The sequence below is a fragment of the Pteropus alecto genome, unplaced genomic scaffold, assembly GCF_000325575.1.
Source record: "Pteropus alecto unplaced genomic scaffold, ASM32557v1 scaffold63, whole genome shotgun sequence".
Classification (NCBI taxonomy): Eukaryota; Metazoa; Chordata; class Mammalia; order Chiroptera; family Pteropodidae; genus Pteropus; species Pteropus alecto.
The window spans coordinates 1,066,978-1,081,750 of record NW_006434897.1 but is presented as its reverse complement, the minus strand read 5'-3'; the positions used below and the strand labels follow the sequence as shown (position 1 = coordinate 1,081,750).

Below are 14,773 nucleotides of genomic sequence, written 5' to 3'. Positions count from 1 at the left end.
TTATAATCATTGGTGGAGGGATAGAGAAAGTAACGAAATTCTAAATTTCTTGTCTTGCATGGAAGGTAGGAGAATAGAAACAAGAGTCAAGAGTATGGAGATTTTTTTTTTTTTAGGGGGTTTGTTTTTAGTTTTAATAGTTAGAGATATATGGGTATGAGAGGCAACTACCAGTAGAAATGTGCATAGGACTCCTATATTCCAAATTTTTTCAGAAGTTAAGAGAAAAGACAGAAATGAAATGAAAAAAGCTACCAAATTAGAATACGTAAAGCAGAAACACAAAACCAGAACAAATATTTCAGTTTTGACAATAAATGTAAATGTATTAAATTCTTTGATAAAAAGCTAAAATGACTTTTTAAAAAGTGACTACTTGTACTGTATTTTGCTCAAAAGAGCCATACCTAAAACAAAATGGCACAGGAAGGTTAATAATGAAAAATATAGAATTTATATCTGATAAATATAAACAAAAAGAAAGAAATGACAATATCAATACCAGAACAACTAGAGTTCAAGGCCAGATTTGTTAAACAGGACCAACCTAGACTTTATTAGGTAAAATCCATACTAAAGACATAAAGATTATAAATAAATATGTATAAAATAGCATAGCATCAAATCATATAAATTTAAACTCTTAACAGGGATAACCAAACACATTTGAAGTTTAGTACTTATACATACAACTGTATGTCTATAACAAACAAAATTACAAAATTAATAGAACTGAGAATTTGATATCATTAATAAGATTTAAAATAAATGAGCATTATATATACTAAACTTTACATCTTATAAATAGAGCTCAAGTATTCCTACAGATATTTTAACAGTAATATTTTCTGACAACAGCGTAAATAACAAAAAAAAAAGTCCAATTAATGAAAACTTCTAAATGTAGAAAAAATTTCAGAGGAAATAAAAATAAGTGTAGAATATTTAGGAAAAAGAAAAAGTACGTATCAAAATTCGTAGATTTTTTAGAAGTAACTTCACCTTCTTTAGAAGATTGAAAATAAATGAGCCACACATTCTGAATGAGAAGTTATAAAAGAAGAAAAACAACCTCTTGGGAACCAAAAAGGATTTTAATAATAATGAAAGAAAATAGAATAAGAGCAGAACTGATGTTTAAATCCATCATAATTTATGGTTATTTGGGAGTAAAAATGCAAATTGTAAACTAGAGGACCCTCTTGTAAACTTAAGAAAAAATGGAAAAATACTAATAATCAGAATTGAAGTTTGCTATAAGGGATATAGTAGTTTTTAAAAGATGAGAGATACTTTATGCAACTTTATACTAGTAAACATGAAAATCTGGACAACATAAGTTTTCTGGAATACATAAATTTCGAAAAGAAGAAAATTTTATTTAAGTACAAAAAAGTACTTTTAGTAATCTATTCTCATTCTAAAATAAAACAAAACCTGACATATAGCCAAAGATTTATTTGAGAAGCAACACTGTTTGAGAATAAAGATAATATCTTTATTAAGGACAAACTCTGAAGCCAGATGGTATGAAATAAAATCAGAACTGTGTAGACTTGAGTGAGATACTAAACCTCTCTGAATCTTAATTTCCTCATCTGTAAATGGGTATAGTATATATAGTGAACTATTCATTTAATAATTTTGCTTTATAAAAACCTTAGTCTAAAAACTAAATAAACTTTGAATTTCTTTTCATGGAAAAACATGCTAAATATGTAAAATTGAAACTGTTACACCTTGAAAGAAGCCAGACAAAAGCTGAGTATTTTGACATTTTGATGGGCTCTATTTAATTTGTTAGAATATATTTAATATAATTCCAAGATATAGGAATGGAGAGTAATTTTTTTCTTTAAATCAGTCCTAATATTTAAAGGAATAGGAGGTATGAACTTTGATAAAATAGGATAAAAATTTCTCATACTGAGTCATATATATGTAGCATTTTTCACTTTATGTTCTAGTATTATATGTGTAGCGTATAATTTAAAACCAAAATGTGAGGCTTATTTATCCAAACTGTCTATAATACGACCACAAAAGGGTGATGCAATTTTTGTCAAAGTCTAAATACCAACAAATAATTCATTAAATTTCCGCATACTGTAATCATAGCTAAAAGCTAAGGCAAAGTGAATAAATGTTGAAGATTGAGGGTATTTTAATGTATGACACTGTTAAGAAGGAACTAAAATCATGAAAAAAAGTTTAATTTAGAAATCCATTAAATAATTACAAAGAAATAATGTTATAATCATTTTATAATGTTGATGCTGCGTATCAGCTTTTAGTATTTTAAGATGATACTAAAAATACTGTATTGTGTTAAATAGACAAATTAAGAACTTCATGTCATTTTGATAATTAGTTACTAGTTACGTAATCTTTATACTTAAGTTTAAACAAACATCACACAATTATCTTTTAAACCCTTACTCATTAAAAAATATTGAGCAAATGCAAATATTATCTTTTAGAGGAAAAGAATAATTCCGTTAGCCCTATTAAAACAATAATATATTATTATATATAGGATTTTATACACTCCAGAAAAGAGAACATGCTGAAATAAGAAAACATACAGAAAAAGAGAACACATGCTTTTTCAAGATGCCTGGTTTTAGTAAATTTGAAACTTCTTTCTTTTTATATGTAAATTTCTTTATTTCAAATCAAGAGATCTAATTTTAAAGAATCACTTGTCAACAGGCATCTGTGCATCTTATCACATGCAAATTTTATAGACTAATACTGCTGAGCATAATCAACTTACGGAAATGTAGTTTGGGTTTTACTAATAGAGATAAAGACTATATTTCAATATGTCATAGAGTATATTTCAAAGTAGGTTTAGAATCTATTTTAAATGATCATACCAATAGAAAATTCAGTTGCATCAGCACTTACAGTAGACTTCCGTAAGGAAATTGACCATAAGGCTAGAGTCTGCACATGAGCTTATTTCTTTCAGTTTTGAATACTTGCTTTATCAACATTAGGAAATGAACTCTTCTGTATTCAAGCATTTTTACTGCACAGGTAAGAAATATTCTTAACAAATCAGTCAAGGGCTCTGAAAATAATTCATTATTCTCAGCTGTTTGCAGAGGATAAAAAAACAAGAAGATAAAGGAAATCTCACTTTAACTAATTTACTTATCACCTTTTTGTCAATGTCTTAGAATTATCCGTGTGAGCCAAGTATAGCTATGGAAGCAGCCCTTATTTCAGACATTAAATATTCTTAGAAATCTTGTATTGGTGAATTGTAAATGACATCCCTCAGGAACTATAGAGGTGGACGGATACCTGGTCAAAGCCATTTTAGTATCTAATAAAACATGACCAACAATGTGTCATAAAACTAAATATGCAATTATAACCTTTTGTAATGATTTAAACTATAGAGCAATCATCTTTTAGAGCTAGAAGAAAACCACAAAGATCGCTAGCCAAGGCTTTCATTTTCTGTATGAAGAAAGCACCCAGTGAAGCCAAGCTAACCAGCCGTCTATGGTTTCAGCTAATTAACTGCAGAGCCAAGACAAGAACTTCTCTTTTCTGATTCCCAGTGGAGAGCATTCTCTTTTCAGAATACTTTCTTTAGAGAAATTCTGTTAGAAAAACATGAAAGTATGGACACATTAAGTATACAAAAACATCCAAAGGACTATTAAACATAAAAATATAAATTTATCATGAATTTGACTTAAGATCAATATGTTAGCAAAAATGAACACAATTTAATTAATTCATTTTATTGTTGATTTATTCATTTATTTTGCATTCTAAGAAAGACTCTTTAAGACTGATTTAGGTAATAGTTCAGGTCATTTTTCTTTAAAGCTGTAAGGGATATTTTGTGCGTTGTCTTTTTTTCATTCAGGTTAGCATAAGTTTTCCAAATCATACCTTCATTACTTAGATTAGAATGTTTAAAAATAGCTCTTGTGATATCTAAGGAATTGAAATCTTGAAGCATTTTTAGTTGCAAGGATTTAGAGCCTTGCTATTCAGCGTCTTCCACAAATCAACAGCATCAGAATCACTGGGAAATTTGCTAGAAATGCAGAATCTCAGCTTCCCCTTCCCTGGACCTGGACCCCACGAGTCAAAATCAATATGTGAACAAGATCCCAGGTGATTCCGATGCACATTAGATAGAGTTTGAGAACCACTTACTTAGTCACTAATCTCAGAACTTGGTCCTGTGTGTTGTCATTTCCTTGTCTCTTTCTTCCTTGCTTTTCTTTTTTCGTCTCCACCCCCCAAAAAGGAACATAAAAATATCTGTGTGTGCTTTAATAAGCAAAAAGAAGTTCAAAAGCGTGTAGAAGGGAGGAGAGGAAATATATCTTTTCACTATGATATGGTATGGGGGACTAAGTGGCTAATTATATGTATATGTCTTTAGAATGTTTTTAGCATCTAGCAGATCAACATTCTTTTTCCTCTTCTAATTCCCTCCAGTCATTATTCATAATGGCCCCTGCTCCCAAAACCAAGGTTGTATAACTACATTGAGAACTGGAGTACAGGAGTTAATTATACAGTGTTGAATTTACAGAAGGTGAGCCACAAAGCATCCAAAACAGAGACTGCCTGTTCCAGTTAAGGACAGAGAGTGGCAAAGGATTTATTGCAGGTTATATAACCTGGAAACCACAGTGAATAACAGGCATTGTGAGGCAGAGGAGAAATGATTGTGATTAAAAGCAAAGTAAAATACCTAAGTGTAGGCCTCCATATACAAAGATGACTCTGGTGAGATTTTCTTCTAGTGAGTAAGTGATTGAAAGACTAGTGTAGTGATTAAGAGCTTAGACTCTGAGCTAAAACTTTCTTGGTTCAAATCCCAATTCATTTACTTCTTGGCTCTATGACTGGGCAAGTTACTTAACCTCTCTAAACTCTTCATTTGAAACTAGGGAAAAGAATAGAACCTACCTCATGGGGTTATTGGAAACAGTAAATGAGAAAATCTCTGTAAAGAATAGTTAGCAGTGTCTGAAACATAATAAGTACTCAGTAAGTGTTAGGGTGTGTTTGTTAATTAAGATTCTTCTCATCAGTTTTTCTTGCACACAATAGCGTTAATTTAGGTAGTTTTTCTGGGATTTGGCTGTGGCTGTGTCCACGACAAAAAGCTGCAGCTTTAACTGCAGGAAATTCTCTGGAGCTAAAGAGCGAGTGTCTGCTGGTCACCTCTAGAATAATGACTGCTGCTATGGCCATGCCGCCCTGAACAAGCCCGATCCTGTCTGATCTCGGAAGCTAAGCAGGGTCAGGCCTGGGTAGTACTTGGATGGGAGACCACTTAGGAAGACCACGTGCTGTAGGCGTAAAAAATAAAAAACAAGAGATTATAAGCTGTGCCTCACTTAGCCTCTCAAAAAAAAAAATACTCCTGTCAACAGCCGTGCCACCCTGATCTCATCTGATCTCGAAAGCTAAGCAGGGTCGGGCCTGGTTAGTACTTGGATGGGAGACCACCTAGGAAGACCAAGTGCTGTGGGCATAAAAAAATAAAAAACAAGGGATTATAAGCTGACAAGGTCCTTGCAATCTTTGAGGTCAACCAAGGGTTGCCTCGCCTAAAAAAAAAAAAAAAAAGGTTAGAATAATGACTGCTATGCCAGCTATGATGGCGGTGCTCCTGGTAGGGAGTGTGATGGAAAAAATGAGAAATATCATACATTCCCTTGAGGCACTTAGATTCTGTATTGTAAAAGATAAGATATACACATATATGGAAGAAAAATTCAACAGATGATTCCAGAGCAACATGTTCGCATGTTGAAAATCATACCATATAAATTAGGACATTTGGAGTGATTGAAAGGCAACCATCAATATTGTTCATTAACAGCTTTTATTTTCTTTAGGTGTCTTCTACAAAGAAGGTAGAAAGAAAGAACAGATTAAGTGAAACTATAGTTTGACCTGCACTAAAGACTTTTATCTCTTTTTTTAAACATAGAAACTTTTGAATCTTGATTTAAAAGCTAACTAAGCACTAGAGGGCAGAATGAGAGAAAATGGTGATGTTGATATGATTAAAATAGCTGCCAACTCACCCCTCACTGTGGTTATATGAACATAGAATATAGGCAAGAGGGTGAAATTCTAAAGGGTGCCAATCAGATAGAGTTCTATAATTTCACCATTCCACTTATACTGACTACTTTTTAATACTTTCCAAGGAATCCAGGCTTTGGAGAAAATGGGAAAATAGAGAAAGTTTAGAAATGTTCAACAGAAGGGCTGTAAATCAGATGTTAAGATGAAACATTATAAAACTTGAGGTATTTTCCATCTCGAGGAATTTAGGAAGGAAATGTGGCTTCAAATAGATGGTTTAGAAATAGTCATGTAGAAAACAATGTTGATTCCTTGTCCTCTGTACTCTGCCTTCCCTGCTGCTCTCCCTGTAAGTTCAGAGCCCTTTTAGATGCTTCTGTCTGCAGGTCTGGAGGAGGTGGGTGAGGAGGAGACCGATTTGGGCTAGGGAGTGGGGATGGAGAATTGGTAGCAGGAAGGCAGTCACTAGCAATGGCAGTAACATCTGGGGGAAATGAAAAAACCCTGAACTAAGGCCTCAGCAATAGGGTGAGAGGTAGAGAAAGTTTTTAAAGGTCACTTGTGAATTTTTCTGCCATGGACATCTTTAAAATGGAGGAAAAAATAAAATACTGGTCAGGAATAAACACCCAGGGCCATCTCTAATTCTACAAACAAGTGAAAATCAGCATCTGTCAGGGGATGGTTAAATATCCTGCAGGGGTCACTCAGCTCCTGGCTAATAAATACTTTCAACCCGAGATTCTCTTCAAATGTTTGGTTCACGGTCTGTGATTCACCATCTAATCTTTCTTTGTTTCTTTTTTCCACAGTGCTCATGTATCCCAAGTCAGCAATGTTTCAACAACTGGAGAGTAAGTTACTTGAATTGAGTTTTCCCTTCTCCTTTCCCATTTATTAAACAGAAGAAAAGCAGTTCTAATGTTGGATAGTACTGGAAGGTTAATACAATAAGCAACCAAAAGATTTTGAAAGTTACACGGAGAAGAGCACTAAATAAGAAGTGTTCCTGTTTGAGCTTCCGTGTGGATGTGTGACCAGAGATAGCTCTGCTGTTTAAACATATGAGATTTTTATTTATTTCAGTCTAAATAATGTCAGAGTCAATATTTGCAAAGCAAGCTGTATACTTTGGGAGGTATCTTGCATTGGAGGATGCCATTAAAGGTTATTAACCGTGTCTTTACTTCTTTCTTTATTAATTTTAGTCAGCCTACATTTATTGTATGCCTGCAGTATGCCAAGCATATTGATGCAGGTGTGTAATGTCAAATTAGCTTTGGGCTCAGCTTTCAGGGACATCACAGTTTAATAGGGACACAGAAAAGAAAGCAAATTAGTGATGGCAACAAGTCCTTTTTTCACGGGGCAGTAACGATGCTTTTTTAATTACGTCCATCACGTCTTTTTCCTCATAAGGCTACCAATTGCACTTCGACTGAAATCTAAACTCCAGCTATCTGCTCTTTTCTACGTCTCTGACCACATTGCTCATTATGCTTCAACCACGTGATCATGTGTTTCTGGAACAGGCCAAGCATGTGTCTACCTCAGAGCCCTTGCACTGGCTGTTCCTCAGCCTGGCGTTTCACTTCCTATCATTCACCTTTTTGTTCAAATGTCATCTCATTTGAGAAGTCATCCCTGACTACCTGCAGTCACTCTCTAGCCCTGTACTCTCTTTTGTAGAAAATGTATCACTTTCATCTTCAGTATGCACTTTTATGATTTGTTTGTTATCTTTTCTCATAGTAGTGTATATATTCTGTCATATTCATGGCTATATTACTAACACTTAGACAAGTGCCTGGCATATATTAGTCACTAAATAAATATTTGCAAATAGTTCCTTGCCAAAGCTTTTCCATTACACCCAACTCACTTCCTTCCTTGCCGAGATATTGTCGGCATTTTGGAGCATCTTCCATCAGCAGGGGTCAGATGGAGGAGGGGAAGATGTGATAGGATAAGGAGGAAGAGAGGAGAGTTAAAAGAAGCGCTAATTGGCATGAATCTGGATCTTATAGGATGAATTGGGATTTTTTTTTCTGTTAAGTAATCTTGAATCATTAGGACGTAGAGTTCTAAATATAAAAGTTCTAATGCCCAGGTTAGAGCATATTTGCTCATTATCTTGAAATAGTTTTATTGAAATTACTATGAGTCTATTATAAACTATACTTGGAAAATCTAAACTTCTTAAATTTTTCAAAATTTAGTTTAAGTGAATATTTTTCAATCTGAACATTTAAAAAATATTTATGCAGTTCTTTTTTTAATTTTAACAGCTTTATTAAAGTGTAATTGATATACAAAAACTACACATATTTGTTACTTTTTTATTAAAATTATTGGGGTGACATTGGTTAAGAAAATCAAATAGGTTTCAAGTGTACAGTTCAACAATATATCATATATATTGCATTGTGTGTCCACCACCTAAAGTTAAATTTCCTTCCATCACCATATATTTGACCCTCTTTATCCCTATCTACTTTCCCCCTGCCCCCACTCCCCTCTGGTAACCACTAATCCATTGTCTGTGTCCATGAGTCTCTCTTTGTTATGTTTGTTGCTTTCAGTTTTATATTCTCTGTATGAGTGAAATCATATGGCTCTCAACTTTTTCTGATTTATTTCGCTTAGCATGATTATCTCAAGATCTATCCATATTGTCACAAATGGCAGTATTTCATCTTATGGCTGAGCAATACTACATTGTATATATGAGCACATATTATGTATAATTTGATGAGTTTGGATGTGATTCTTTTTTCAAACATGTTTTGAGGAGTAGATGTTTAGATTTTTTTTTTATGCCAGCTTATTCAAAATTAAATAGTGTGATGATGAAAGAGGGTTTAGATACATTGAAAGATTACGTAGCTTTAAAAATAATACCTTATCTTATCATGTGCTCTTTTCAGTCTGTGTGCTTTCCTCTTTTCTTAAGGTTGGACAAAATCTATTCTTCAGTAATATATATTGAGATGTTTGTATGAATACAACTTCAAATATATACTTCACAATTAATTGATTAGAGGTTCAGAAGGATTTTGCCATTCCCTTATGAGTGGTAATTGTTCTGGTGAGGTGTTCTTTTTTAAATAGCATTACTCCCTATATAATTTTATTTTAAAGGGATTCTAAATAGAAAATAGGCATCATAAAATTATTCGTGCCAGTTTGCTTTGTAAATCATGTTGTTTTCCTCTGCAGAACTGGTATGAAATCTGGAAGGAACTCACCTTTGTAAGAATAGTTCATTCCGCCTTATATTAAATGAATGACCCTTATTTCCTGAATGCCTCCTATAATTGTTACAGGACTTGCTGTGAGCATTTCAGTAATCTTGGACTCAAAAGATAAGAGGCATGTTATCAAATTGGTGGAATTTGTTCAGTTTAGTTGTTTTTAATGCACAATGCAAATATTTTTGAGATTAGTACTTCATACACTGTCTTTACTCATGAAGTTGTAGATCTTCCATTGAAAATACCAATATTTCCAAATGTATGGACACATATTTTTAAAGGCAATCACTGATAAACTTGATTGCTTGATTTACTTTTTTTTATTTGGTTGGTTTTTTCTTTTTTTACCAGACTCTTAGAAAGAACTATCCGGTCAGCTGTAGAACAGCATCTTTTTGATGTTAATAGCTCTGGAGGACAAAGTTTGGAGGACCTGGAATCTGGAACATCGTCAGCATCTTCCACAACACCCGCCAGACAGCGACGACGCCAATCCAAGGAGCAGGATGAAGTTCGACATGGCAGAGACATGTGAGTCGGTGTTGGTACTTCTTGTTTGTGTTTTCTGTTTCTTTTAAAAATATACACCTGTGTCAAAGTCATTCCTGTTTCAATATTTAGGTTAAAATTTTAAAGTTTTCATTTTGACCATTCTACACTTAGCTAACATTTGGAAATTTGTGGGTGATTAATTAAATATTTCAATGTCATCTAAATGTTTGATATGTTGTAGGAGGCCACCTCTAACTGAATACAGCTTCCTCATGAATATCTTATTTCAAGGGATTCTGAACAACTGGAGGAGTAAATTGCTATATGCTTGTCCAGAAGGTAGTCTTTTCCTTGTTAGTGTTCAGTTGGCTGTTAGACTAGCTTATGAATGAGCAGATTTTTCTATTATATATACCTGGTTAAATACTAGAATATCACTATAATACTGTTGACAGTTGATTATTTTTAGTGTAAGAAAGGTTGAGTTTAGGTCTAATCAAAAGTGGAAATGCTTGAGTTCTTTATTATTGTAATGACTCAATCCAGTGCATTCCCACAGCATGAATTTCAAGAATAGTATTACAAGGAACTTTATTCTCCATTAAAAGATTTGATAAAGTACAGATGAACAATTACCATTCATAGTATTGAATAATCATGATTTAAATTGTTAAGGAAAATAAGTATGTAATAGACTATATTCATGTATTTTTCCTGAAGGTTTTAATATTTTTATCTACTGTAGAATTTAGCCTCTATAAAATTATTGTTTTGAACTCATTGTTAAATGTCAAAGACTAAGCCAGACCCTAGTTCCCATTATTCTTTTTCACCTGGACTCATAATATACATCAAAATCTTTATTAAAAAAAAAAGTTTTTTTGCTTAAAGACACAAAAGTAAATGGTATAAATAAATCCCATACTGCACATCATTGATATATTTAAGAGTTTGTAATAAATGTAGTTTTAGAAGTAAAACAGTGTCAACAGTATAACCCACTGACTTTTTAAGTGACATAAGCAGCACTTTTTTCCAGTTTTATTGTGAAATAATTGACATATATCAGTGTATATATTTAAGGCATAAAACTTGATGGTTTGAGATGTATATATTGTGATATAATTACTTCAATAGGTTCAGCTAACCAGCACTTTTTAAAAAAACATTTATCTTGGAGCTGGTGGATAGGGATGGGTGCTATAATATTCTCTTTAGAAAATAGAAATATTATGATACAGAAGATATTTACATTTAAAATCAGCTACTGACTCAGCTTTATAGGAAGTGTTTAAGATTATGTTAATTTGTGTACTGCTTAAATTGTGTTATACAGCAAGTACAAATGATTCATTTAACATTCTTCTTATCCTCTGTCTCATTTTTTGCCAAATGGTATGTAGCAACACTTTGTATTTTTAAAATATCCTTGGTGTGTCAGTAATCATGCTTTCCAATCTCTTTGTTTAGACAGAGGGATAGCAAGCGGAGGTTGGAAGTGGTCGTGAGCCTGGTAGGACAGAGATGGACAGTGGTAGTGGTGATGGTGGGTGCGTGGTGTCAGGCAGGGAAGGAACACTGGGGGATAAGGTCAAAAATGAACAGGAGCCGGACAAGGGGTAACCTCTACTGCACATTTTAAATATAGTTTCCAGAGTTGCTTTTAGTACAAGTTATCTTGATTATATTTTACTGTCAATATCAGGGGAACAAAAGGAGATAGAGAATAGTAAAGACTAATCATCTAAACACCTATCAAACTTTAGCCTTTTCCTTAATTTTTCTTCTCTGGCATGCCCTTCACTACTCATTCTGGTCACTCATGGTCAAGTCATAGCTATGCATTGAGTGAGAGAATCTTGGGATGTAAATTGTATATAGCCAAGTAACTTAGCAAATAGTGTCACCTTAGTCTTTCTTCTTAGTATGTGCTCTGGGCATTCAAAAGTCCCCTTCGTGTTCTCCTAGTCATGAATACCTCTTCTAAGCTGACACTGGGTCACTATCAAGTCTTGATAGTTCTTCTTCAGCTCCCAGCTCTCTAGGCTCCTTCAGCTAGTTCTTCTTCAGCTCCCAGCTCCCAGCTCTCTTTTGAAAAGTGAGACCCTTATCTCTCAGGGCCCCAGAGCGACTCACTTTTTTTCCCTATGAAGGTTCTCTCCAATATGTCCCTAGGAGATACACTAACATGACATCAATTGTGAGAAGGTTAAGAATCATTTTTATAGCCTGTAGTATGTTTTTCTCAGTATATGCTTATATGTAATTGATTAATTTATCTAAGATAGTCATCAGACTTTCCTTGAAAAATAAGTAATGATTAAGCGAGACTTTCTATATTCTATTCAAAACTAATAGCCCTATGAAATGGTTATAAAAATGTTTTGAAAAATAGAAATTTATTGAAATTCATAATTCATCTATTTTGCCTCTAACAACTTAGAGCTGCAACTATATATAAAAAAAGTCCTTCAAGCCAATGATGACCATATTTGAAAATGAGATTAAAGAATCAATAAATTCTATACCAAAATCTTCATAGCAGATTTTTGAAATAAGCAATATGGAAGTTCAACTAAGATGATAAATATTTCATTTTAGTGCACATGGTTTCTTGTCTAAATTCATAAGGGAACATCAGGCTTATATTATTATTTACTACAATAAAAATAGAAATTTAAGCAATATGTTTATTATGTGAAAGTGTTCAATTTAATTTATTTATTAAAAAATTTACCATCTGTGGGTACATGGAAATAGTCTTGAATCTTGGTGATGGGTATATGAAGTTTATTGTAATAGTCTTTTTTTCTGTGTGTTTGAAAATTTCATAATATTTTTAAAAAGCATAGCTTCATTTAAGTGAAAATTGTTTCAATTTTCCAAAACACAACTAACTGGAAAAAAATTTTTATAGAAATATATTAAATTCCTACTGCAAAGTAATAAGAAAAGCATGCTATGTTAGGGGAATAATAAATGGTTCAGTATTGCTAGAACATTAAGTGTGTATGTAGGGGTAAGGAGGGAGTTCTAGAAAAAAACTAGAAATAAGATCTAGATTTTGAGAGTGAGAGGTCACAGAGCTCTAATTTCAGGTCAAAGGTCAAAGATAAATGACGTCAAGTATGATTGAAACCTGTCGGAATGTTGCCAAAGGAATTGTATACCAGTGCTTTTCACAGGTACTGTGGCTGAGAGGCATTGACTCACGACAGCGAGACTTTCCGTTGAGGACAGGATTTCCACATGAGCACAACGCACAATCGGATTTTCATATATTTATTTGGATAGGATTTATTCCAGCCATTCATTCACTATTCAAAAAGATTATAAAATAAACTTTGTCTTTTAATTTCTAAAAATAATTTTTAGCTTTTGCGTTAGTCTGCTCAGGCTCCCACAACAGAGTACCACAGACTGAGGGACTTAAACAACAGAAATTTATTTTCTCACCGTTCTAAGAGACTAGAAGTCTAAGATCAAGGTGCTGACAGAAATGGTTTTTGCTGAGACCTCTCTCTTTGGCTCGCAGACAGTGCCTCCCTACTGTGTCCTCACTGTAGCCTTTCTTCTGTGTGCATGCTCTTTGGGTGTCTCTTCCTCTTCTTATAAGGACACCTGCTCTATTGCATTAAGCCCCCACCTTAGTGACCTCATGTAACCTTAATTCACTTCCTTAAAGCCCTTATCTCCAAATACAGTCACATTGGGGATTAGGACTTCAACATATGAATTTGAGGGGAAACAGTTTAGTCCATAATAGCTTTCAAACATAAAAACCCCTCCATTAAAAAACTGTAATTGGATATTTATCCCCAGGAGTTTGAGAAAATGTAAAGAGTAACGAGAAGACAGAATTTAGTGAAACAAACAATTTTGAATTTCAGACCAAACTTACCCAGCCATCCACATAAGGCACTGCTCTCAGTGCATGGCGGGGAGACAGTTAAGAGTGTTTGCATGAATATATGTGTTGGCATGTTAGTCGCTATCAGCTTTTCTTCATGTCTTCAGTTATTTTCTTATAAATGTTATACATATCTTTTATATAATTTTACTAAATTTATATATTTTTATGTTAAAAGTTATATAAAATAAGAATAAATTTAAAATGGTGTATTAAAAATCACCAAAGATGAAACTTATTGGATTTTGTTAACCAATGTCACCATTAAAAAATAAATAAATGAATTGGAAAAACAAGAGAACTACAAAAAATAAATAAATATATAAATAAAAATCACCAAAGACAGTATAACTGTCATCTATTTTTACTCTTTAGAGCTTATTTATTCCAAGGTATAGCTTTAGGTGTTTAGTAGGTGCCTTTAGGCTCATACCATGGAGAAGAGTAAATTTCATTCGTCTCTTACCAAGCCATGGTGCTGCACTGATGGTTTCATTTGTTCTGTGATGTAGTGAAAGATAAACATTTTGCTAAGTAATTTAATTTTATGGAAAACTCTTAAAAGGGAATGTTTAAAATACTTAAACTGTTTCAAGAAAATAATGGATTCTATAATTATGACATTCCTATCTACTTTTAAAACTAAGTCATGAAGGACCTCCAGTTATATGCTTACTTCCTGGAACTCCTTGTACTAGGAAGTAAAAAATTCATATTTCAGTTAAAATGCTTTATATTCCATAGTTTTTATTATTTCTGCCAAGATTATCTAACACAGATTTAGACATTAATTCGGTTCTACTATACCAAAATGTCTTTATCATTTGGGGAAATCAATATGTCCTATTCTAGAGATATATCAGCATATTTTCTTTTCAGATTTTCTCTATATATCTATAAGATATATTTGTGTGTGTATGTGTGTATAATCTTTGACTAATGGGCAATTATTTTTGTTAGTTTGCACTGGCCTCTCTGTTTGACTACAAATTACTTTTGGTACAAATGCAAAAGCTGTTCATTGGTAGAAACA

General features: G+C 33.1%; 1 protein-coding gene and 1 pseudogene across 8 annotated transcripts in view; both read left to right on the top strand.

Moving 5' to 3' along the window:
• Positions 1–14,773, top strand: part of FAM13A (family with sequence similarity 13 member A) — a 240,562-nt gene that overhangs the window by 172,434 nt on the left and 53,355 nt on the right. For all 8 annotated transcript variants that reach the window (XM_015588464.2, XM_015588465.2, XM_006910727.3 and 5 more), the window contains 2 exons: positions 6,897–6,938; positions 9,690–9,869. In XM_015588464.2, the coding sequence (XP_015443950.1) occupies positions 6,897–6,938; positions 9,690–9,869 (222 nt within the window). The remainder of the gene's footprint in view (positions 1–6,896; positions 6,939–9,689; positions 9,870–14,773) is intronic.
• On the top strand, positions 5,227–5,345 carry LOC112478963 (annotated as a pseudogene).